Genomic DNA, 25,470 nt, shown 5'->3' with positions numbered 1-25,470 from the left:
TGACCTTTGCCGCGGAAACTATTATCCTTGTTTGGAGGAGACTGTCTTTCCGAAGTCTGCACCATGTTCGTTTGTGCATTGTTAAAGGGCTTGGAGAAAAGGTATGTATTCGTAGCATCGATCTCCTGACCCGCTACCTGAAGCGAGAATAAGTCTTGGAATTCTCTTCCGATTAACGCTCGTTTATATTCTGCCCGTAGATTTCGACGCACCGCTTGAATAATTTCTATTTCGGTTGCCGGTCTCGTCAGGCTTTTAAACCTTCGCTCCATATCTAGATAAAATTCCAAGAAACTCTCATTCTTCAGCTGTCGGCGTTGAAAGACTTCCAAAAGAATATAGTGGTCCAGATCGGGGTGCCGAAAAGTGGCATTCAAATTAAATATTAATTCCGAATATGTTGCAAATCTATGCTTATTGCTTGTGAACCATAACTTTGCTCTTTCGGTCAGTAGATTTCCGAAGGACCGCAATAGCTCTGGCTCAGGAATTTGTTCCGATTTCGTCCAATCATTGACTTCCCATAGAAAATTGTTCAAACCGATGCCTCGATCCTCGCCTGCGTATTTCATAGGCCATTTAACGACGGGGATTGTTTTGGTGCGATTGTCAATAGGATTGAAATCAAAATCTTGGAACGGGTTAAGATTCGGCGTGGGTATTGGTGTATGGGTTCGTCGCAAATCCATCCCTAGCAAGTCGGCTGTTGGAGGATCGGGTCTGCTGGGGATTGATGCGGTATTTAATCTTGGTATTGGGTTACGCACAGCTTCTCGATAGCCTCGCGCTTCGTATGGGTTGGGTAATTGATACGGATAGGACTGAGACTGAAAAGGGTTTAAACGGGTAGGATATTGATTGGGGTATGCTGGGATATAACCCTCATTAGGAAATACTGTAGCGGGGTGTTGGTGTTTGGAATAATGCAATGGTTCATAAGGATCTGACCACTGAGAAGACACTGGCGGAGGCCCCATCGAAAAGGTTGAGGGCCTCGGCGGCAGTGACGAAGGGTACGACGTATGCACTGCATCACCACTACCGATTACATCCGTTAATTGATTCCACGATCCAGACCCTATGTTGGTACTGTTTTGCATCGCCGGCGGTTCCGACTCAGTTGTGTTTATTGCTTCTGATGATCTCCAAGCAGACAAATCCACGGGCGATTGCGTAAAATCGCGAGCATTATCGAACCGCACCTGCCTATTTTGCACACGTGACGTCACCTGGCATCGCGGGGTCGTCCAAATTGGCGGTATATTATTCATATTAACACTAGTGAACGTGGGAGAGGTGGTAACTACGGTCCAATGCGCAGCTGATACCGATGTTGACGCGATCGACAATGAACTTATACGGGAAATGGTTTCGATATTGCATATTAAATTGCGATTATAACTTTCTTTGGTGGGACAAATCACAGAACTATCCTGTGTGTAAAGTGCTGGAGCAGTTGGATTACTCACAGCAACTGATGTCGTTTGAGACCAACCTATTAAATCACTAGATTGAGCTTCTGCTTGTGCGCTAAGACTGGCAGCCCCTTGTAAATCAATTTCTGATGCTGACGTATGAGAGGTAAGGATGGAAGATACCCCTCCGTCGAAATGTGTAGTGTATGTAAAGACTACTTTCGTAAATATCCAGTTAGCGTCATTTGCAAACTCACTAATACCGTAAATTTTTTTAAATAATTTCATTCGATTATACAGATGCAGAAGGCCTGTCTTAGACATTTTTCTGTCGAGCAGCTTGTCTTCAAGATTGTCCCAGACTCTTTCTAACCTTTGACGGCAAATCATCAGTTCTGTTCTCGCGTCACGTTTATAAGAAAAAATCCGAGAATATCCTTCTGCCTCCTCGCGTAAAGCATTTTTCAATTTCCTACGGTTTAAACTCATACTACGATCCTTGTCTTCCACAAGGTTACGAATTTCTAACTCAAAACCCAATTCCTCTTTTGTTAGGTAAGTGATAGACATTTCAACCAAATACGCTCTATCCAAATTCATGATTGATAAGATTTACTAATTGGCCAGAGCACTCCGATGCCGAAAACAAAAAAAAACTATCGCTGCTAAATAGTTCGGCTGACTTGCAGCAAAAAGGCAAAAAAAATATATATCTGATGTTCAAGGCACAGGCATACGCATTGTGCGCAAGTAAATGAAATCTATTTGATACTCGATCGGCTATTGTGTTCACTGTGCATTTTTAATCCAGAAACGTGCGGGTAAAATATCGATCTCCTATAGCTTGGCACGTGCTTCTATCCTACCTCGGGTGATCACAAGATTGAGTGGTGTAGAACAATCCAATTTAGAACATTATCGTGTGAAGGGACTCAGAGAAGAAATCACTTTAGAAGAGAGTTAATTTTTTATATCGTTACCGTCAAGTGATCAAACACCGGAAAAGCTTTCCCTTTCCTCCAACAAAAAATTAACTCTCGTTTTAAACGGAAGCAGATTATTTTGTTGGATCGACAAATATGTAACTATGACTGTTACTGGCTAGCACAAGCATGCGACTTACCTTTGACTATAACCTCGGGGTGCTCCTATCTGCTTTGTTTCTTCTACGTCGGCCGCCGTTTCGCGCCGACCCGAGTTCGCGCCACTTTCCTCGATCGCGTCACTCACTCTCGCACTATGCCGCGTACTGCTCTGATTCCTTAGGCGGTTTGGGGAGGCCGAGCGGTTAATTTGAAGGGTTTTCGGGACGGAATGTTCCGAATTATACGGGTGGAAAATAGGTGTAGGGAAGACACTACCGGCGGATGATTCGATGGCCGGCCTCGTGCGCAAGGTAATTTATTCCCTTTATAGGGTTTACTTTTACGGGCGGAATTATGCTACCGTCTGGGCGCCACTCGCGACACTTTTTCTTCCCTATTCGGACCGGTATTTGCACTCCGGTCTTACGGAACAGTTCTTCGTTCTTGGTTTATTAATGTCGTCTCACTAAACCTTTTAGTATTAGGCCTTCGGCTACACACACGACCTTTTATCTCGCGATCTGCACTTTGGTATTGGCTCTTCGGCCACACGCGCGGTTTTTTTTTTTTAGCGGTATCACTCTATCGGGAAAACGTCTGCACTGTCCAGTAGCCAAAATCGAAGAGAGCGAGATCTCCTCTTCGGCCTATGATGAGCCCTTTCTAGCCCTGGTCGCTACCAATTGGGGCGGATGGAGCCAAACGCCACGAGTGAGGCACACTGTGTGAGGGGATTTCTGGCAAAATGCGTTTTTGCCTTTGGTAGCGACACTCGAGATTTGAAACGGCGGTTTGTTTTCCTAATTTATTTTCTCTCTCCCTATCTCCTATAGGCAAATTTAGGATTTAACAATGTTTTCAACTTTATGGGACATGGGCAAATGTAACAATACAATCAAAAAATACTAATAATGAGAATCTGATGAACAATCCTACTATCTCCAACATCGTAGAACGCTATAAATCGATATAAAATCACCCGAGAAAGTTATTAAAATTTTATCAGTTTTAGGTGTGCGCGGGGCCTATGGATTAAGAAATCGATTAAAAAAGGCTTACAAAAATGTTGGGTTTAAATGAACAGTAAATTCATATAAATTTCAATGCATACAAAGTCCCATTCTCAGCAGAAAAAATATATTTTCAGATTTCTCCGGGTCTTGGGCGAAAATGACACTTTATGAACAAGGAGGTGTGGAAAGTTGTTGACCAAATTTATTCGATAATCTTATAGCTTTTCAAGATGTTGATTAATGTAGTAACGGATTTTATCATGCCTTTTCATTTCTTTTCTCGCTCTAGAGGATAGCTAATGTAAACTAGAATGACCCTTCTTCCTGGTCCTATCCTGCCTGGTAAAATACAATTGGTTTAAATTCAAAGCTTTATATTTGAATGAACTAAAGTAGACAGTTCGAGTCATTGTAATAAACGACGGATTTTATTGCAACTTTGGGTTGAGAATCCCGTTTGTCTTTATTAATATTAAAATAAAGATGATTGAAAAAGAAAAAAAGCTCTTCGAGTTTTGGATCCAATATGGAAAAAAAGTAATTCGACAATATGGAAAAAAGTAATTTCACTATGTTTTATGTCATTATTTTTTGTTACGATTTTTCAAAATTCTCTTGGTCAAGTCTCCCCACGCCTTGGTCAAGTCTTCCTGCAGTGGGGAGACTTGACCAAAAAACAGAAAAACTTTTGTAACTTTTCAAAAATGAAATTAAAAATTCTGCAAACAATCATGAAGACGCACAATAACTTTACACATTATATCTCAATGACTTTTCAGGGATTGAAGGCTTTTTTAGAGATTTATGCAGTTTTAGCTGAAAACCTGGTCAAGTCTCCCCATGTTCCCCTACTTAAATTGTTTGTTAGAGTTTAAATTTTCAGTTTCTGGTAAATATTATCGTTTTTGACCGGGTTGGTCTGTGGAAATCGGTGCCAAATGAGGTTATGTTCGGCAGAACCATCGTTATAAATCGCAGGTTTATTTACAGAATACTAATTATAAACACAAACAAAACTAAAAAGAAGAATGTATATATTAAAATTGGACATGATATGACCGATCTTGGATGTCCCGGATTACGATTCCGGAAGATCTAGAACATCCGTATAACTGGCAACTTTTACGGATATTCCGGATGTTCCAGATGATTTTCAAGTAGAATCTAGGTTTAGTATTTGCATTAGAGTATCAATATCATTTCAGATGGGATTTTATATAAACTTTCAAGCAAATTACAAATTTTCGGGTTCAATTTCATTGATTGACTACATTGTCGCTTGATCAATATTATGAGAAATACTATTGTACCACGGGAATTGGTTTAGTTTTCGATAAAAATACGCTGAAAAAAATTCAGTTTGGACAAGGAAAAGTTTTTTTCAAAAAACTTTTTTCGTTGAAAGTAGCCAACTTGAATTTTTGACGGTAGGTAGGGAACATAATTACCTACCTTGCAACAAAATTTCATCCAAATCAAAAAAGGGTTTTTTTGTAAATCGAATTTAAATTTTTAAAATCGATTTTTTCAGTGTAGGAGTCAATGAAGATTTTTTTCAATATTTTTATTCAAAAATTTGAATAATTGTGTAAAAATCACTCCTTCAACATTTTTTTGTAGGAATTGTCATTTTTAGACTATAGCCATTCGAAAAAAAATGGTAAACAAAGTTTGGCCCTTTTCAAAAGACAGTCTAGATCATTTTTGGAAGAACAAAATATGCAAAGTGGCTTTTTGTGACAAAGTCTTCATGTACAGAAAGTTTCAGTAAAATCTGAGAGGGTGCTGCCAACATTTGTTCGAGTTGGTGCGAAATTCGTCTTAAATAGGATATATCAAAAATTGTGTTAGCATGATGTCTTAGAACTGGTGACACTCGCAGGACGCAAGATAAAGAAAATAGAAGTTGAACCGTTTTTGCGCATCTACAAATCGCTTGCTAAATCAGAAGATTTTTTGTGCGAATTTCGACATTTTTCTACTCATTTCGGTTTAGCATCTTCTACACCTTTTAACCCTTTATAAGGCCCAGAGTTTGGGGCTATTAATGAATGTTATATTAATAGAAACACGATTCTCTTACTTAGTTTAGAATATATTTACATTTATTTCGTAATAAAAAAACTGTTTTGAAAATATACTGCTACCGCTCGTTAGAAAACGTCAGTCTTTGTAATGTTTGATGTTTCTCCAACGAGATTGGTGCAAATATAAAAACATATCGAGCTGGATCACAAATTCAAAAAAAAATTAAGATGGGTTGCTAGTTTTTACCTGATTAACAGTAAATAACCTCTGGATTCTGAGGATAAGTTGAAAAAATGAGACAGATTACAGACGTTCATTTATTCATTTTATTTTTTTCTTTGCAATTTTTACCACTCATAAACGAAATTTTCGGATTAAAAATAGTTGTTTTTACAAATTTGCATCACAAACTTATAGGGTCTAGAGTATTTTTTTTCAAAATCGAGCTAATTTTATTGTCCAAAAGGAAATCGCCATACTTCTTTCAAAAATCTCTTCACCAATCTGACACTTTTCACTGTATCTCAAAAAAAGTAATAAGAAGAGTTGCCAGACTTCTAACAAGTAGATTTCATAATATTGGAATTCTTCTCACTTCATATTCCTGCGTTTGGAACGAAACGAAAAGGTGGCAATATAGTTGCCACTGCCTTATAAAGGGTTAAACGTGTAGTTTCTAACACCTTGCGTTTTCCAGCACCGTCAAGGATTGTCATATTCGGTTAGCGCATAAATACTGTGAACTCTAGAATATCCTTTGTTGTCACGAGAGTAAATTGTAATTGAAACTTGTAAATAAATAATAAAAATCAAAATCAACATCAATAATTCTTTGATGTACTATAGCCTTTCTTGTGATAAAAAAAACCCGTTTTAATCCACCTAGTGGTGCAATTGTGCCTTTCTCATTTGGTCGGTGTTAAGTCAGACCGGACTAAGTCGCAAAACATAAAAAAATGAGATAATTATAGCACCGGTTAAAGAATATCGTCAGCTACATTCGAATTTTGCCAGATTTGAAATTAATTTCCAATCATAATGTAAAGGATGCTGCGAATCAAACTTTAAACTCCACTGATATTATAAATTCGTTTTCTGCAACGAAGTATTTTCGTGCATTGTAAATAGTAGGTTTCGTTCATTTCATGAACAAGAATGGCCGTATGGTGAACGAAAGCTTTCGTAAATTTTATACATTTAATATACACTGCACGAATGTTATCGTTGATAACAACATTATTTTTCGTGAATGAAACGAAATGTTTCGTTTATTTTAATACACGTTTGTGTATATTACGAACCATTTCGTTGGTTGCACCAATTCATTTTGTTTATTTTAGAAATGTTTTCAGTCGATCTTTTGGGATCGATGTTTGACAACATCGATTTTTTTAAATTCAAAAAATCGATGTGGCCAAATCGATTTTGCTTTAGTACGAAGTAATGGCCGCTTGATGATCGAAAGTTTTCGTAAATTTTACTTATTTAGTTTGCATTGCACGAATGTTATCGTTGATAACGACATCATTTTTCGTGAATGAAACGAAATGTTTCGTTTATTTTAATAAACGTTTATGTATATTACGAGCGATTTCATTGCTCACACGAATTTATTTCGTTCACCTTAGGAAAGTTTTCGTATTTATTAGCATATTATTTTTTCAATCGATATTTTAAAATCGATGTTTGACAACAACGATTTTTCAACTAACTAAAAGGATCGATCTAGCAAAATTGATTTTATTTCAACCTGCTCACCTCTATTGAGGACTAGAAAGATTGTGGTGTGAAGTAATGGCCGCTTGATGAACGAAAGTTTCCGTTAATTTTGCATATTTGGTGTACATTGCTGTAATGTTATCGTTGATAACGACATTGTTTTTCTTGAATGAAACGAAATGATTCGTTTATTTCAATAAATGATGAAGGATTTCGATGGTTCGATGGCGGCACGAATTCATTTCGTTTGTCTTAGAAAATTTTTCGTATTTATTAGCCTCTTATTGTTTTCAGTCGATTTTTTGGGATCGATGTTTGACAACATCGATTTTTTTTTTTAATTTAAGAAAATCGATGTGGCCAAATCAGTTTTATTGTGATACGAAGAAATGGCCGCTTGATGAACGAAAGTTTTCGTAAATTTTACTTATTTAGTGTACATTGCACGAATATTATCGTCGATAACAACCTTGTTTTTGGTGAATGAAACGAAACGATTCGTTTATTTTAGTAAGTGTTCGAGTATATTACGAACGACTTCGTTGGTCGCACGAATTCATTTCGTTCATCTAAGAAAAGTTTTCGTATTTAATAGCATATTATTTTGACATTGCTCCTCTGGCGTGGCGGACCTATTTTCTCGCGCAACTCGTGGGATTGAATATGAGTCTTTTTGGAAATAACAAAAAAGTATGCAATGAGGAGGAGAAAACGATTACGGCGCTGAACCCCTTTGTCAAAGGGGGTCTGGCGAGGTCTCCCCCGACTGGGGCTGACAATGGAGCGACGGTGGCTGTAAACAACAGCACCGAAGGAGCAATTGGTGTGGTAGGAGATAATACTACGGCGGACCACTACCCGCGATGCACGAGGTGGTCAAACAGCTGGATAGTATTATCGAGTACACAAGCGGGAAGAACAACATCAGCTAGGAGCTTAAACAGAACTTGCTGGTGCTCCGCCAGGCTGTTCGAGTCGCAAGACAAGAACAAGTAGCCTACACGGAGAGGTTGCCGGGAAGAGAGAAGACCGATAGAGGTATCCAAACCGAGGCCTTCTCCTTCCACGGCGGAGCGACGATGGCGCAGGAGGCGATAGATTTCGCTTTATCGGCCACCAAACGCTTGATGGAGGGTAAGTCTGCTAAGCGGCCTAGGCCTAGTGTAGGCGCGCGGAGCAACGTCAAACGACGTGCAACCAATAAGGCCAAACGGCGTTTGGAAGGCGCGGATCCGGGTGCGAAGGATCTCGCAGGGCGGCGAATCGAGAAGGCGACTTCTCAGCCTAAAAAGGCGAAAGTCGCCAATCGGGCGCAAAATGTGGAGCAACCTGGCACCAGTCAGCCGGTGCCATCGGCAGAAGATGGTGAAAGGCAGGTGGTCAGTAGGAAGCGGAAGTCGAACGCACCTCGACCCACGAAGAAAAAGAAGGCGAGAGACAGAGGAGAGGCCCTGCTGGTGAAAACCAACGAGGGTAGCTACGCTGAGATCCTAAAATCGATGCGGGTGGCCGAAATCCTCTCGAATTTAGGACAGGATGTGCGAAGCGTCAGACGCACCGAAGATGGCGAAATGATCTTGGTGCTGCAGCGCGGTGCACAATCCAGCGGAGTGACGTATAGGAGGTTGGCCCAAGAGGTCTTGGGAAACGGCGCTCAGTTGAGGTCGTTGGGAGCGGTAGTGACTCTCCGGTGTAAGCAACTGGACGAGATCACAAACGCAGAGGACGCCGTCTCGGCCGTTAAGGAGCAGTGCGGCGTTGAGATCGATCAGACCTCTGTACGTATCAGGGAGCGGATGCTTGGCACGCAGGTAGCTTACTTCAAGCTACCGGTCGCGGAAGCCAAAAAAGTAACCGATAAAGGGAAGTTGAAGATCGGATGGTCAGTATGTCCAGTTAGCATACCCCAGCCGCCTTCAGTGGACCGGTGTTTTAAATGTCTGGAGCCAGGCCACAAGTCATACGACTGTAAGGGCCCAGGCAGGAGCAAGTTGTGTCGTCGCTGCGGCGAGGAGGGACACAAGGCGCTGAAATGCACCCAAGTGTCTTATCTGCGCTAGTAAGAAGCAGGGCCGCAGCCATGTTATGGGCGGACCTGCGTGTTCCTTCGGGGAGGCCGGAAAGAGGAAGCAATGGCATACGTCACACAGCTGAATCTTAACCACTGTGCACCTGCTCAGCAGCTGCTGTGGCAGTCGGTATCGGAGTCGAAGACAGATGTCACCCTCCTATCCGACCCGTACAACGTCCCTGCCGATAACGGCAACTGGGTGGCGGACGGGTCTAGGATGGCGGTAATCTGTACAACGGGACGGTTCCCGGTTCAGAAGGTAGTACAGTCCTCTGCGGAGGGTGTCGCAATTGCCAAGATCAATGGTGTGTTCTATTGTAGCTGCTATGCCCCACCTATGTGGCCAATAGAACAGTTCAACCAGATGATCGACAGGCTTTCGTCTGACATGGTGGGTTGGAAGCCGTTTGTCATAACGGGTGACTTCAACGCTTGGGCAATAGACCCGATCAGAAACACATAACAGAAATATTTCTAAACTGTATCTCGCATTGTTACTTGTTATAAATTTCTGTTATTTTAACTACTAACGAGACCTAATTTATAACACAATATATTACACAAATTCTGTTTTGTTATAATCTTGTTATTTCATTCTGATCGGGGAGTGAGGCAGCCGCTGTACAAATAGTAGGGCCCAAGCGCTTCTGGAGGCGCTCACGAAACTCGACGCAGTGCTAGTCAATGATGGTTCCCCTGGCACATTCCGTAGGAATGGGGTCGAGTCGTGGATTGACGTAACGTTTGCCAGTCCGAATCTGGTTCCAGACATGGACTGGAGGGTAGACGAGGGCTACACCCATAGTTATCACTTAGCAATACGCTTCAGGATCAACTATGGTGTGCAGCATCCGAGGGCGGGTAATCCCTGTCAGGTACGCGGGTGGAAGATCAATCACTTCGACAGCGAAGTTTTCACCGCGGCCCTGGGACTGGAGGCCAACACCGACAGTTTAAGCGGGGATGCGCTGGTAGCTGTCCTATCACGCGCGTGCGACGCCACTATGCCGAATAAAACCCTGCCAAGAAATGGCAGACGTTCGGTATATTGGTGGAGTGCAGAGATCGCAGCCCTACGATCAGCTTGCTTACAAGCTAGACGTAGGATGCAGCGAGCCCGCACTGAGGAGGTTAGAGTGGATCGCCGTGAAGTGTTTCGTGCTGCGAAATCGGCCCTTAACAAGGCCATCAAGAGCAGCAAGAGAGCGTGTTTTGACAAGTTGTGCGAGGAGGCCAACGTGAATCCGTGGGGCGATGCCTACAGGATCGTGATGGCAAAGACCAAAGGGGGCTCCTCACCCCCCGAACGGTCGCCAGAACGGTTGGCGAGAATTATCGTAAGTACTCTTCCCGTCCCGAGCCATAAGTCCCTGGCTCCCTGTGCCGCAAGGCACGGTGGGTATAGACGACACGGTGGCTTCGGTGATGAATGAAGAGCTACTTGCAGTAGCTAATTCTCTAGCGGCGAACAAAGCTCCAGGGCCTGATGGAGTTCCAAACAGCGCTCTCAAGACAGCAATCATGGCGAACCCGAACATGTTTAGGTTGGCTATGCAGAGATGCCTTGACGAAAGCCGTTTTCCGGATAGACGGAAAAGGCAAAAACTGGTACTGTTGCCGAAGGCCGGGAAGCCGCCTGGTGACCCATCGGCGTACAGACCAATCTGTCTGATCGACACGACGGGCAAATTCTTTGAGAGGATTATCCTCAACAGGCTAACTCCATACGCAGAAGGTACGGAGGGCCTGTCAAGTAATCAGTTCGGTTTTCGAAAAGGAAAGTCCACGGTGGACGCCGGTGGACGCTATCAACTCAGTGATAAACACTGCCGAGATAGCGATCGAACGGAAAAGGCGAGGTATTCGATATTGTGCGTTAGTGACACTTGATGTGAAGAACGCATTCAACAGCGCAAGCTGGGATGCCATCGCGCTCTCGTTACACCGGCTTAGCCTACCGGTGGGTCTGTACCGGATCTTGGAAAGTTACTTCCAGAACCGTGTACTATTATACGAGACCGATGCCGGTCAGAGAAGTGTTCCTATTACCGCAGGAGTCCCGCAAGGTTCAATCCTGGGCCCGGTATTATGGAACCTTATGTATGACGGGGTTCTGAAACTAAAGTTCCCTCCGGGTGTGAAACTCGTCGGTTTCGCCGATGATGTTACCCTGGCGGTCTACGGGGAGTCAATCTCCGAGGTAGAACTAACGGTGGCACACGCGATAAGCATAGTGGCGGAATGGATGAGCGCGAGAGGCCTAGAGCTCGCCCATCACAAGACGGAGGTGGTTGTTGTTAATAACCGTAAATCGGTACAACAAGCAGTTATCCAAGCGAGAGAAGTCGAGATAACTTCAAAGCGGAGTCTGAAGATTCTTGGGGCCATCATAGACGACAAGCTGACCTTCGGCAGCCATGTCGACTATGCATGCAAGAAGGCTTCGACGGCTGTTGCGGCATTATCGAGGATGATGTCCAACAGCTTCAAGGTGTGCGCCAGCAGACGTAGGTTACTGGCAGGTGTCGCCGTATCTATCCTCAGGTACGGTGGACCGTCCTGGGCGAGGGCACTGGAAGTAACCAGTTACCATCGCAAATTGGAGAGCACCTACCGCTTGATGTGTCTCAGAGTGATATCTGCCTACCGCACGGTATCACACGATGCATCCTGCGTGATAGCTGGTATGACGCCAGTCGGGCTGGTCATCCGGGAGGACGAAGATTGTTTTGAGTCCGTGAGCGTGCCAGGGTGACCTCGGTCGCCAGATGGCAGCGCGAATGGGATAACTCCTCGAGAGGTAGGTGGACCCACCGGCTGATACCTAACACATCGAGCTGGGTGGGAAGACCCCAATGGGGAACTTCCATCTGACACAATTCCTGTCAGGCCATGACTGTTTCCGACAGTACCTCCACAGGCTTGGGCACGCTGAGGCCCCAGTCTGCCCAGACTGCCCAGGTGTTGACGAAACTGCGGAGCACATACTATTCGTATGTCCCCGCTTCGACGTCGAAAGAGGAGCTATGCTAGACGTCTGCGGCTGGGACACAACCCCTGATACCCTTGTACAGGAGATGTGCCAAGCGGTGGAGAAGTGGAATGCAGTTTCGACTGCTACCACTCAGATTGCCTGCAGGTTGCAGAGAACATGGCGCACCGAGCAGCAGGCGAGGAGTATGACTAATTCGGGTTTGGTTAGCTAGAGCGGAATGGGTTATGTGCGGAGAAATGAATGAATGGTTTGCTCATGCTGAGGCAAGAGTGGCACAGCGGTAGCAACCGCGATAGCCACGGCGATGCATGGCGATAGAGCGAGTGAATGATAGACGGAGGTATGGTCTGCTCATGCCGAGATGGGAGGGTCGTAACGTAGAGTATATTGCCGGTACCTATCGCTACTGACACCTCGAGGCGTGGCAGAGGAAGGTAGGGCGAGAGTGAGTGCGAATGTCAGGCACGAGTGAGAGCGTACGTTAAGTACGGCCATCCTCCCAGAAGTAATGCCGAAAGCTAGTTCCTGGGGATAGACGGCGGAGCCCAATGGAGTTTAGTCGGTATGGCCCCCTGGTTGAGCCCGACACGCCCCCAGTACACCCCGTGCGGTAGCTTGGACACCTACCAATAGCACGTGTACTGGGTTAGTACGTAAACGTCTTCCTCATTGTAAAAAAAGACATTTGCCGAATTCGACGAACTGAGTCGAGTGGTATATGACAGACGGCCCTCCGGCCCCCAGAAGTAATACCGAGAGGTAGTTCCTGGGAGGAACGATGGCGGAGCCCAATGGAGTTTAGTCGGTATTAATGGCATCGTCGCCATTCGAGCCCGACCCGCCCCCAGCACACCCCGTGCGGTAGCTTGGACACCTACCAATGAGGAATTCCACGAAGATCCGTCCGAAAATCTTTAAAATCGTGACCGACCATCTTAGATTCCAATGAAACTTTACACGTTTCACCGTCATGCAAGACTAAATATTTTCCACAGGAAATAAGATTATTTTGACTCAAGAGCAACTTTTCAAAAGGGCGTAAACGTTTCCACGTGTATGAATTTCAAAATTTTTTTGTTCGATTACTGTATTTTATACAGCAAAACTATCTGAGAACGAGTTACAGGGAATGAATACTTCTGTCTGAAAAAGATATACACTTAAAAAAATGTTGTGTCATTATTCAAAAAAACAAAAATTTATGATAAAAATTAAAATTGCGAAAAAAACCCATTTTTTTAAATTTTTTATGTTTTGTTACCAAAAACCTAAAGAGAAAAGAAACATTTTGAATGTGATTGCATGATGGAGAAAAAATCGGTAAAAAAGTTTTCCTAACATTAACTTCGTACATGTTTTTAATTTCATACTAATAGACATACAAAATTGTAATTCTATTACAGAATATAATTCTAAGCACCATTTAAAATCAAAATGCATTTAACAAAAATCTTCCAAAATGCGATAGTTTTCGAGATATTTGAAATTTTGCTCTTTCAAAAACAATTAATTCGTGTAATTATGCTCTTTTTAAAAGTTATTCGCGTTACCCCATCAAAAAATGTCAAAAATTTAATGTTTATCGTTTTAAAGACGTAGAAGCAACTTTTTTAGTGTATTTGGATCCTGGAGAAGCTTTCAATAAAATAGTTTTCCTAACAACAACTTTTGACTTTTTTTTTATAATTCTTACTATTTGCAGTCATAAATACAATTTTCTTTTTGAATATGATTCCAAACGCCATTTTAAATCGAAATGCTCTTAACAAAAAATTTCTAAAATGTAGTAGTTCTCGAGATATTTTAACTTTTGTTTTAACAACAATTATTTTGTTTTATTACGATTATTTGTTTTATTACGACCTTTTCATAAGTTAGTCGCGTTTCTCCATCAACAATAATAGGTTTTTCAAAAGGCCCGTAAACTTTCCTGCAACTTTCTCTTTGACATCAAGGCGATATTGTGAAACATTTTAAAGTTACATGAAAACAACCAACATATGATTCAGCTATACAGGGTGTTTGGTTCATGGTTAAGAATCTCTCGGGAGGTGATAGACTGCCATATTTGGAGAAAAAAATTGTTCTGCACATACCATCAAATCTCAACCGTTACAGAGTTATTGAACTTTTTGTGTAAAAAACTTATTTGTCTTAAAATACCTCTAGCTTAAAAAGTATACTTTGTATTTTAAATGTTTCAGTTCCATTCGAAAGGTGAGAAAATTTCCTATTGAATGGTGTTCTCATATCTTTTAACTAATTAGTTTTAATTACCTTTTAACTGTAAAGTAGTTAAAAGTTAGTGTTTTTGAGGAGGTTTTTGCTAATTTTCTCGAAATAATGAAGTATGATTATAGCAATATCCATTATCCAAAAGTTGGGTTTTGGGACGATGCATGATTTGTTCTTGGACGTCATATTTCTATCTCTTCTCATTTCTTTGTAATTTCATTACTATACTTTCCCTGTAACCGACTTGCAAGTGCTTAAAAGACTCTAATCTAAAAAATATGCTTTATATCGATATTAGCAAGATTTCATTGGAAAGCTGAGAAAATGTCCTATCAGTGTATGTACAAATATCTTTTAGTTAAGTGTGCTAAATGATTTTTTTACTAACGAAATAACTCAAAATTTGTGTTTTTGGAGAGTTTTTTAATTATTCTAATTATTAATCAACAAAATTTATCGTAACTATTGTTCATTTGATGCCCCTTAATGTTCTCTATAACTTTTTATTAGACACTTTGTCTATATTTCTTTTTATGTTGCTGCTATTTAATAGTTAACACAGCATGAGCTCCCTACAAATGTAGTGGGTTCGAAATCATTATTTTTGCATATGAAACGATGTGATAAAAACGATTTTGCGTCGAAACCAAAAGAGATAATTGAATGGAGTCAAAGAAATAACTGTAGAACTTGCTGAGATGCATTATTTCCATGATAATAACGGTGATGTTTACTATTTTAAGAAAATTAACGAAAATGCCAATAATAGCACTAACTTTAAACTAATTTACTTTTAAAAGAATACTAAATTCACTTAACTGAAAGGTATTAATACATTTTTCACTGTAAAATTTTCCTGGCTTTTGAATAAAAAGAAAAAAAAGTACAATAGGTGCCGTAATTTTTCAATTAGAGCTGGTACTAGTGAAAATGAGATAAAAATATCCAAGTTGAATAACCCAAAATCATGAAAATAAGGAAAGGTAAGTGTATCATGTCAAAGAACAAATTAAACAGCTCATCAAGACTAACAATCTGAATTATTTAAATGAAGAGGTTAACTATTAGGATTTTCAAGAAATGAACGAAAAATCGTTTGAAATTGTTTAATTTTCAATAAATTACTTTGAAGAGGCTACTTAAACTCATTAGCTGAAACATGTGAGGGCATCACTCAATGCGAAATGTGCTCACCTTTCGAATGGAACTAAAACATTTAAAATACAAAGTACATTTTTAAAGTTAGAGGTATTTTAAGACAAATAAGTTTTTTACACAAAAAGTTCAATAACTCTGTAACGGTTGAGATTTGATGGTATGTGTAGAACAATTTTTTTCTCCAAATATGACAGTCTATCACCCCCCGGGAGATTCTTAACCATGAACCAAACACCCTGTATAGTTTAATCAACAGACCCTATGGTTGAAATATATTTTGGTTGCTTTCATGTAACTCTCAAATGGTTTACAAAATCGCCTTGATGTCAAAGAGAAAGTTGCACGAAAGTTTACGGGCCTTTTGAAAAACATATTATTGTTGATGGAGAAACGCGACTAACTTATGAAAAGGTCGTAATAAAACAAAATAATTGTGTTGTTAAAACAAAAGTTAAAATATCTCGAGAACTACTACATTTTAGAAAATTTTTGTTAAGAGCATTTCGATTTAAAATGGCGTTTAGAATCATATTCAAAAAGAAAATTGTATTTTTGACTGCAAATAGTAAGAATTTTAAAAAAATGTCAAAAGTTGTTGTTAGGAAAACTTTTTTACTGAAAGCTTCTCCATGATCCAAATACACTAAAAAGGTTGCTTTTAGGTCTTTAAAACGATAAATATTAAATTTTTGACATTTTTTGATGGGGTAACGCGAATAACTTTTAAAAAGGGCATAATTACACGAATTAATTGTTTTTGAAGTAGCAAAATTTCAAATATCTCGAAAAATATTGCATTTTGGAAGATTTTTGTTAAATGCATTTTGATTTTAAATGGTGCTTAGAATTATATTCTGTAATAAAATTACAATTTTGTATGTCAATTAGTATGAAATTTAAAATCATGTACGAAGTTATTGTTAGGAAAACTTTTTTACCGATTTTTTCTCCATCATGCAATCACAATCAAAATGTTTCTTTTCTCTTTAGGTTTTTGGTAACAAAATATAAAAAATTTAAAAAAAGGGTTTTTTCGCAATTTTAATTTTTATCATAAATTTTTGTTTTTTTTGAAAAATGACGCAACATTTTTTTCAGTGTATATTTTTTCAGACAGAAGTATTAATTCCCTGTAATTCGTTCTCAGATAGTTTTGCTGTATAAAATACAGTAATCGAACAAAAAAAAATGAAATTCATGCGCGTAGAAACGTTTACGCCCTTTTGAAAAATTACTCTTGTATCAAAATATTCCAATTGCCAGAGAATATCATGGAGATTCATACAGCGAACACACCTGCAAAGTTTCGTTCGAATCGACGATGGTCATATTTTGCGGTCGGCAGTTTTCATAAGATTAATATGAAAAACATACGACTTGTATGATTACCTTAACATTTTACAAGTTAATGCATATGCCAGTCGTTCGAGCTTCATACGACCATCTTATGATTCTCATAAACATAAGAGAAATGTATAATATTGTCTTATGATAATTCACAGATGCCTTATGGAACATGAAATCATAGCAAACCGATTTGACCAAATAAATGCCGTTTCATAAGATAATCTTATGATTTACGTACGTGATACTTGTGGCTAAAAATTATACGATATTCCCATGAAATTCGCTGTATTTTTTGCCTGAGTGTAGAAGAAAGGCAAAAATAATGAAATTTAAACGACATGTAAATCAATACGAATGTAAACATACAAAGATTGAATCAAAATTTTGATTGAAAATTACGTTAAAATCAATGAACTCAATTGGAGCATCAAAAAGCATACAATTTTACACTTTCATTCGTGTAATATTACATGTCATTCATTTTACAGCAATATGCGTGTAAAAAATACATTGAAGTGCATTGGTTTTCCGTTTGAAGAAACTGTAATTTTCAATCCACGTGTAGAATTATAATGAAATCTGTTGAAAAAAGCACGACAAGTCGTGTGGATTTTTGGTGGAACTTAATTTTACATTACATAATTTTACATAAAAATAAACTTAAAATTACAAAATATTTTTTTCTGTGCAGTACACATATTTTGTAAACCTTTGAATATATTCACTTGTAAACAAATTTTCCTAATTTTTGTATCATTTTTGCTACATTACAGTTAGATTTTTGAAATATGGTAAGCACTCCACAGAAAATTTAATTTTACCGCAAACAAACTTAAAATTAGAGACTTGAAAATTACATCCACATGAAGAAGTACTAGAAGAAGTGCTTTTAAATTTTAAAAGTTTGCTTAAATTTGCTTTGCTTGCTCAAATTAAGCATATTTGACAGTATTCAAAGTCTACTGATTCAACATCATTAAGTTGAATTTTAAAAGTTATAAAATTTAAAATAACCATGTGTCTGTAAAAAGTTTTTCTTTGGGCGTTTTGGTGGAATGCTGAAAAAATAAAAATAAAAGAAGAGAAGATTTTAAAAGGAAAATCATCTATTCTTGTATTTTTATTCCTGTGTCTGTCTTATCCACAGTTCCCCTATGTTGAATAGGATTATATTTTGCAAGAGTTACGATAAGCAATAAGTAATTCTAGGAATCTTTAATTCAGTGATTACGCAACCGAACCGTCTTGCGTCTGGTGTGCAACGAGGCGCAAACACACATATTAGTATGGAGGATGTGGTTTTCCCCACCCATATTTCTAGGAAGTCAAAAATATTTTTTTGGAAGCGATAGCACGAATTTATTGTTTATCTTTTGAACAAATTATCGTTGAAATGTTTATGTTTTCTATCGACAATACAATACGAAATTTCACCAGTCAACAAAAGGCTAAACTAATTAGGATAGGTGATTTTAACGCCTCATCACAAATTGCTTGCTTTCACGCTTCTGAAATTAAATCATTCTGCGAAAATTAAATTATTAAGTTCACTGTCACGCAAAACATTATTCAAATTCCAACTCAATTGGTTTCAATTAATCAAAAGCAAATCCGTTAGCTTTATTTCATTTTAATGACCCATTCATGCTAGAATTCACCGGAACGTTATTGAATAAAAAAATTGCGTGTTTAGAATTGATTAAAATTAAAGTATTTTTCAGAAACTGGAACGCTACCGTCAGCAAAGTAAATAGTTCCCACTTGTAATAATAGAATGAAAATCAATTACAATACTCGCACCGAGCAGATAACAAACCCACCGGAGTCAAGCAAACAATTTCTGGGTTTTCGTGAGGCGTCATGTTGACCGGTGACAGAGATTATTGGACAATTCCGAACGAACGTGGTTGTTGTAGTCGGAAATACCACCACATCCGCAAGAGCGGCAGCCGGCTCCCCGTGGTATGTATTGGTAAATGGTGGGGGGGCAAACCGGCCGGTCCGCCGTTCACGGGTTAGTTTGTACGAATCTATAAAACACCATCCGTGGGTGCATCGCGCGCTAGTCCAATGTAAAGTTCCACAAAAGTTAAATCGTTAAACAGAATGAGTCGATCGCAGATGATTGGTACAATTTCCGAGTTTAACAGTACATTCGACGATTGGGATGTTTATTACGAGCGGTTGGAGCAGTATTTTGAGGTGAACGAGGTACCGGATGTGAAACGAAGTGCTTTCCTGATCAGTGTCATCGGTGCCAATGCGTACAAGAGTTTGCGAGATTTGTGTCACCCGGTAGCACCGAAAGATAAACCCTTCCTGGACTTGTGTGAACTGTTGCGAAAGCAGTTCAGTCCACAGGTTTCGATTTTTCGAGAGAGGGCTAAATTTTACAACGCCCGCCAGGAGACCTACGAAAACGTGACTCAGTGGTATGGAAAACTGAAACGACTTTCGGTGGATTGTAAGTTCGGAGATAGTTTACAATCGATTCTCCTAGACAAATTCATCACCGGATTAAGACCTGGTCAGGTTCTGGATCGTCTGTGTGAAGAAAACGAAACCCTGAAGTTGGAGCAAGGTTTAGATATTGCGGTGAACAAAGAATGCGCTGCCAGGGAAAACGCCTATGCTCCCGTTCCACGAGGCTTTAGACCACAAATCTGTCCTCCTAGACCACAGCCGTGTCTATTCGGAGGTAAACCAGTAGGCGTAGCATCAAACTCCCTTTTCCAAACATCGCAACCTGCCGCAGCAGTTTGTTTCGGCGGACCTTCAGCCCCTGTACGAATGCTTTCCGCTGCACCACTTGAGGCATCAACGGCGGGAGCTTGTTTCGGTGAATCGAATAACGCCCTGTTTGGGGCTGATAACTCGGCAGGCTTTGGTGCCGCTGGATTCGCTGCTCCCAAGGCCTTAGCTTTCAGTGCACCGGCTGAAAGGATCTGTGCAAAGGTCAGTGCAGAGACTGACGTTGTGGCAGCACCTCCGGCTCCTGTTGGTGCATTGTGGGCCGATCAGCCGGTAGAGGCGGAGGTGGAAGCAGATGGCGTACCGGAGGGAACTGATCGAGTTGTTTGCGTGCAGAAGAAAGGACGCGTTCGCACTCGACGACGTGGTCAAGCTCGTCGCAATGCTGCTGGCGACAGTGCTGATAAAACTTCTGTCGATGGAGAGAAAGAGGGTTGAGTTTTTCAATCGATACGGGTAAATAGGAAACTAGCGTGATATACTAAAATTATTGTTCTTGTAAGTTAAGTATTAAGATATTTATGAAAGTAAAAAATCAGACCTCTAAGTATTATGAATGATGATTTATATATAATGTACTAAATGTGTATCCGAAATTCCACTTCAACTACATTAATTCTGTGTTGATCCTCGTCAAGTTGGGCTAGTCATTGCTGTCATTACATTTCTCCAGCGATGAAAATTGTAAACTGTAATTGGAGCGGATCCAGAAAAAAATTTCGGGAGGGGTCCGAAATTTTGATTTTGGAATGAACATTATACAATAAATTATACGTCAAAAGCTCATTTAATGAAAATTAGTTTTGGTGGTAAAATTTGGTTTCAAATAATTTATGTTTGAAACTAGTATAAAATTAAAACTAATTTGAAATTTCTCAAAAGGTTAAAAATTTCGGAGGGGGTCCGGACCCCCAGGACCCTCCCCCTGGATCCGCCACTGCAGAAGGGCTGAACTGTACGGATTTGACCGAAATTTGCACGGCATTCAGTAGAAGAAAGAAGTACTCCAAGCCGTTGTATCATATATCTCATTAAAGTATACCAGTTAATATATGCAAACGCTATTGTGGATTCGCAAATCTTAGCTATATGGAAATTTTTAGAAGAATTTTTTGACCATCATCAATGAAAATCAGTAAATATTGGCTCGATTGGAATGTTCCCCAGTTAGCCAACATGCACAGTTCCTCGCAACGCACCATACTTTGAGATTTGAGGGAGAAGTGGTTGTTGCTTGGACGAAGGGGGCCAAATAAGTCTTCTTTCGAGTTTCGGAATGTTTTATAAAAGATTTTTGGATCCAGGACAGTGGCAGATCCAGGGGGAGGGTCTTGGGGGTCCGGAACCTTCCCCCGAAATTTTTTAACTTCTTGAGAAATTTCAAAATAGTTTCTATTCTAAATGTTTTAAATTGAAAATTATTCCAAACCAGATGCGACCACCAAAACTGATTTTAGCTAAATGAGGGGTCGGACTCGATTATCCGGGGATTCGATTATCCGGAGATTCGATTATCCGCGATTCGATTATCCGGGGAAAATGATTCGATTATCTGGGTGTTTCGAAAAATATTCAAATTTCAACTAGAGTGTCCGATTATAATGTCAACATGATCATTGCAGTCAAATGAATTTTTTTCGGAGAGGCGGGAGGGTTAATTTCCTCTCAAATTTTGGTCTACTTCAACAATAGCTTATATATAGGTTATTTCGAACAAAGTGACCAAAGAAAACCAAAACTTGGAATCGACCTTCACGGTTTGAAACCAGTTTTGAAGAAATTGTTTATCTAGAGCCAATATATAATAACCTAAATTATTGTGTTGTTTGAACCACCCCTCGGTCCATGAGAACACTATTAATTTAAACAAATTATTTTAAATAAATGTTTTTCTACGGATTATATCTCTGGTACTGTTTACACTACAATCAATCAGCGAGATGATTTTTGAATGTTTTGTTCAAGGAATCTAGAAAAATACTAGTTTCTAATGGCAGTGTTGCCAAATATGCAACTTTTTAGTTTTAAACTAAAAGTCCTTTTTTGTGATAAACACATCGATTACTGCAAGCCTTTTTGGCACATAAGATGTCATTATACCTACTTTGCTCGGTTTCTGGCACTCTCTCGGGATAATGATAATAACATGGTTCTTAGTATTCTGTTTGGATACTTTCCAGGATTCTGATCGAAGCTTTCTTAGCTTTCCAATGGAAACTATTTTAGAATTTCGATTATTTGTATTTCTACGGTTTTTTTGCTGAATTTTTATGCAGGATTCTATAAAAAAGCCTAGAGGTCTGGTTTAATCCTCCTTAAGATACAATTTTTCGAAGATTATGATTTGTTGCAAGATGCTGATAGAATCATGTTCCTATTTCTTATGAAATCCGGTGTAAAGGTCTGATGAATATCCTGCTCTGAGTTTCAGTGGACTTTGACACAATATTGTTCTTCTCCCATTATCCCCTTCAACAATGGATACCTGCTCAGAATTCCAACGGCATGTTTAACCCCTCCATGCACGTGTAGTTGATAAACAAACCACGTGTCTAAACGACAATAACTTTTGGTTTACACAACATATATTTACAACGACAAGTAATGCTAATATTTGGGACTAATATCTTTCGTTTGAGCACTAACAGTTATAAATATTATCAGTAGAACAAAAGTTATTACAATTAATCTGTTTGGGTTCTGCTGAAGCAGTGTTGCCAGGTATAGTTTCTGTTAATGGTGAAAATGGAATTTTGAAATATTTTCGTAGCCTTACAATATTATTGAAAACTGATAAAACTTACCAATTTAGGTCTTCAACTACCTTTTTCGTGCAATTGAACTAGATCGGGATGTGAATATTGAGCAGCCTATGGCACTGTGAAAGAAGCACACATCTTTATTAGGCTAAAGAGGGCGCCAGCAGTACTTCTCGCTGAGGCGGCCGGCTACCCATCACCTACATAACCTGTGTTAGTCGTACGCTGGTGGAAGACTTTGCGAAGACTACATGCGTAGTGGTCACCTGACAATACGGTACGACATTGGTCAACTAATTGATGCTTCAAGGACAAAGACAAGCATCTCTTTGGGGAGGCACAACGCGCGCTCCTCTAACTAGAATCATGGTTAAAAGAGACGTTAGCTGTGATATATGAAACCACAACCTAAATTAAACTGGAGCAAAGAAACGTACGAGCACCAGCTTACTTACTGATTTTATTTTTTTTCTAGTATACAAGTAATCGAATCATTTACCCCGGAAAATCGAAGCCACGGGTAATCGAGGTCAAACGTATTGCAACAGACACACCTTATTAAAAAGTTTTTCTTAGAATTCTTGCACAAATAACTATAAACAACTAATACATACCGTTAACTCGTTACCAATACAGGGTGTTTGGTTAATGATTAAGAATCTTTCGAGGGGTGATTGACTGTCATATTTGGACAAAAAAAATCGTTCTACACATACCATCAAATCTCAACCGTTACAGAGTTATTGAAGTTTTTGTGTAAAAAACTTATTTATCCTAAAATACCTCTAACTCGACAAGTATACCTCGTATCTTAAATATTTTAGTTCCATTGGAAAGGTGAGAAAATCTTCTATTGAATGATGTTCTCATATCTTTCAGTTAATTAGTTTTAGTTACCTTTTAGTTATAAAGTAGTTCAAAGTTGGTGTTTTGATGAGGTTTTTGTTAATTTTTTCAAAATAATGAATTATGATTATAACAATATCTATTTTCCAAAAGATGGGTTTGAAGGGGATTTATAATTTGTTCTACAACATGATATTTCTATCTCTTCTCGTTTCCTTGTAATTTCACTTCTAATTTTTTCCGGTAATCGACCTGCAAGTGCTTAAAAGACTTTAATAAAAAAAATATGCTTTATATCGTTATAACCAGGACTCCATTGAAAAGTTGAGAAAATTTCCTTTCGATGTATGTACAGATATCTTTTAGTTAAGTGTACTAAATGACTTGTTACTAGTAAAATAACTTAAAAATAGCGTTTTTTGGAGAGTTTTGTAATTATTCTAATTATTAATCAACTAAATTTCTCATCACTATTGTTCATTTGGTGCCCCTTAATATTCTCTACAACTTGTTATTTGACACTTTATCCCTATCGCTTTTCATTTCGCTGCAATTTAATAGTTAACACAGCATGGCCTTATCACAAATGCAGTGAATTCGAAATCGTTGTTTTTCCATATGAAACGAGGTGATGAAAATGATTTTGTTTCGAAACTAAAAGAGATAATTGAATGAAGCCAAAGAAAGAATTGCTGAGGTGCATTAATTCCATGATATTAATGGTGCTGTTTCTTATTTACTATCTTAAGAAAATAACGAAAATGCTAATAATAACACTAACTTTAAACTAATTAACTTCTAAAAGAATACTAAATTCACTTAACTGAAAGGTATTTATACCTTTTTCTATGCAAAATTTTTCTGGCTTTCGAATAAAAATAAGAAAAGGTACAATAAATGCCATAATTTTTCAATAAGAGCTAGTATAAGTGAATATGAGATAAAAATATCCAAGCTCAATAACCCAAAAACATGAAAACAAGAAAAGATAAGTGTATCATGTCAAGGAACAAATTATGCAACTCTTTAAGACTAAAAATTTGAATTATTAAAATGGTGATGTTAACTATTAAAATTTTCGCGAAATGAAAGAAAAATCGATCAAAATTGTTAAATTTTAGAGAAATTACTGTGAAAAGGTTATTTATCCTCATTAGTTGAAATATTTGAGGACATTTTTCAATGGAAAATTTTGTCATCTATCCAATGGATCCAAAAGATTTGAAATACAGTATATTATTTGAGTATTTTTAGTAAATTTTTTGAGTTAGAGCTATTTTAAGACAACTAAGTTTTTAACACAAAAAAAGTCAATATCTTAGTAACGGTTGAGATTTGAAGGTATGTGTAGAACGATTTTTTTCTCCAAATATGACAGTCAATCATCCCTCGAGAGGTTCTTAACCATGAACCAAACACCCTGTATACTTAATAAATGAAAACCAACTAAAAATACAAATCACACCTTGAAATTCTGAAAAATCGATTAGGACCAAAATAGGTACATTTACATTTACCATAACAAGAAAATTTACCCCTCTATTTTATTTCCTATTTATTCGCGAATGAAGCTTAAATTCATAAAATAACACACAAAAAAGTTTGATTCGATTATCCGGGGTGAGATTTTTTTGAAATCCCCGGATAATCGAGTCCGACCTGTATTACAAATTACGTATCGTGCAATGAACATTTAACAATTGTCATTTCGGACCCCCTCCGAAATTTTTTTCTGGATGCGCTCCTGATTCTGGAGCCCTATTCTGACCGTCACGTCATTTAGTGACTAGAAGGATTGTTGGATTGGAATTGGATTTTATATCTGTGGTTTCTTTGGTTCGATCTTTTGCAACTTTTGGCTCATACGGATCTTTGGACTATTGGAAAGGTTTTTTTGAATCTTTGATTTTCCCAGATCTTTTAACTTTTAACTGTTGTGTCTTTTTCAGATCTTTAGATTACTGGAATAGATTTCTGAATTTGTGGGTCTTTATTTCATCGCAGCTTTATGGATTTTTGGAACATTGCATTGAGTTTTAGTTTCAACA

General features: G+C 38.9%; 2 protein-coding genes across 4 annotated transcripts in view; one reads left to right on the top strand and one right to left on the bottom strand.

Moving 5' to 3' along the window:
- Positions 1-25,470, bottom strand: part of LOC131689659 (opsin, ultraviolet-sensitive) — a 470,582-nt gene that overhangs the window by 41,959 nt on the left and 403,153 nt on the right. The window lies entirely within an intron of this gene.
- LOC131689662 (uncharacterized) lies at positions 19,142-20,374 on the top strand. Its single transcript, XM_058974906.1, has one exon. The coding sequence runs from the start codon at positions 19,173-19,175 to the stop codon at positions 20,253-20,255; it is 1,083 nt and encodes a 360-aa protein (XP_058830889.1). The 5' UTR covers positions 19,142-19,172; the 3' UTR covers positions 20,256-20,374.

The sequence above is a fragment of the Topomyia yanbarensis genome, chromosome 3 (assembly GCF_030247195.1).
Source record: "Topomyia yanbarensis strain Yona2022 chromosome 3, ASM3024719v1, whole genome shotgun sequence".
NCBI lineage: Eukaryota > Metazoa > Arthropoda > Insecta > Diptera > Culicidae > Topomyia > Topomyia yanbarensis.
This window is presented reverse-complemented; position numbering and strand designations above follow the sequence as displayed.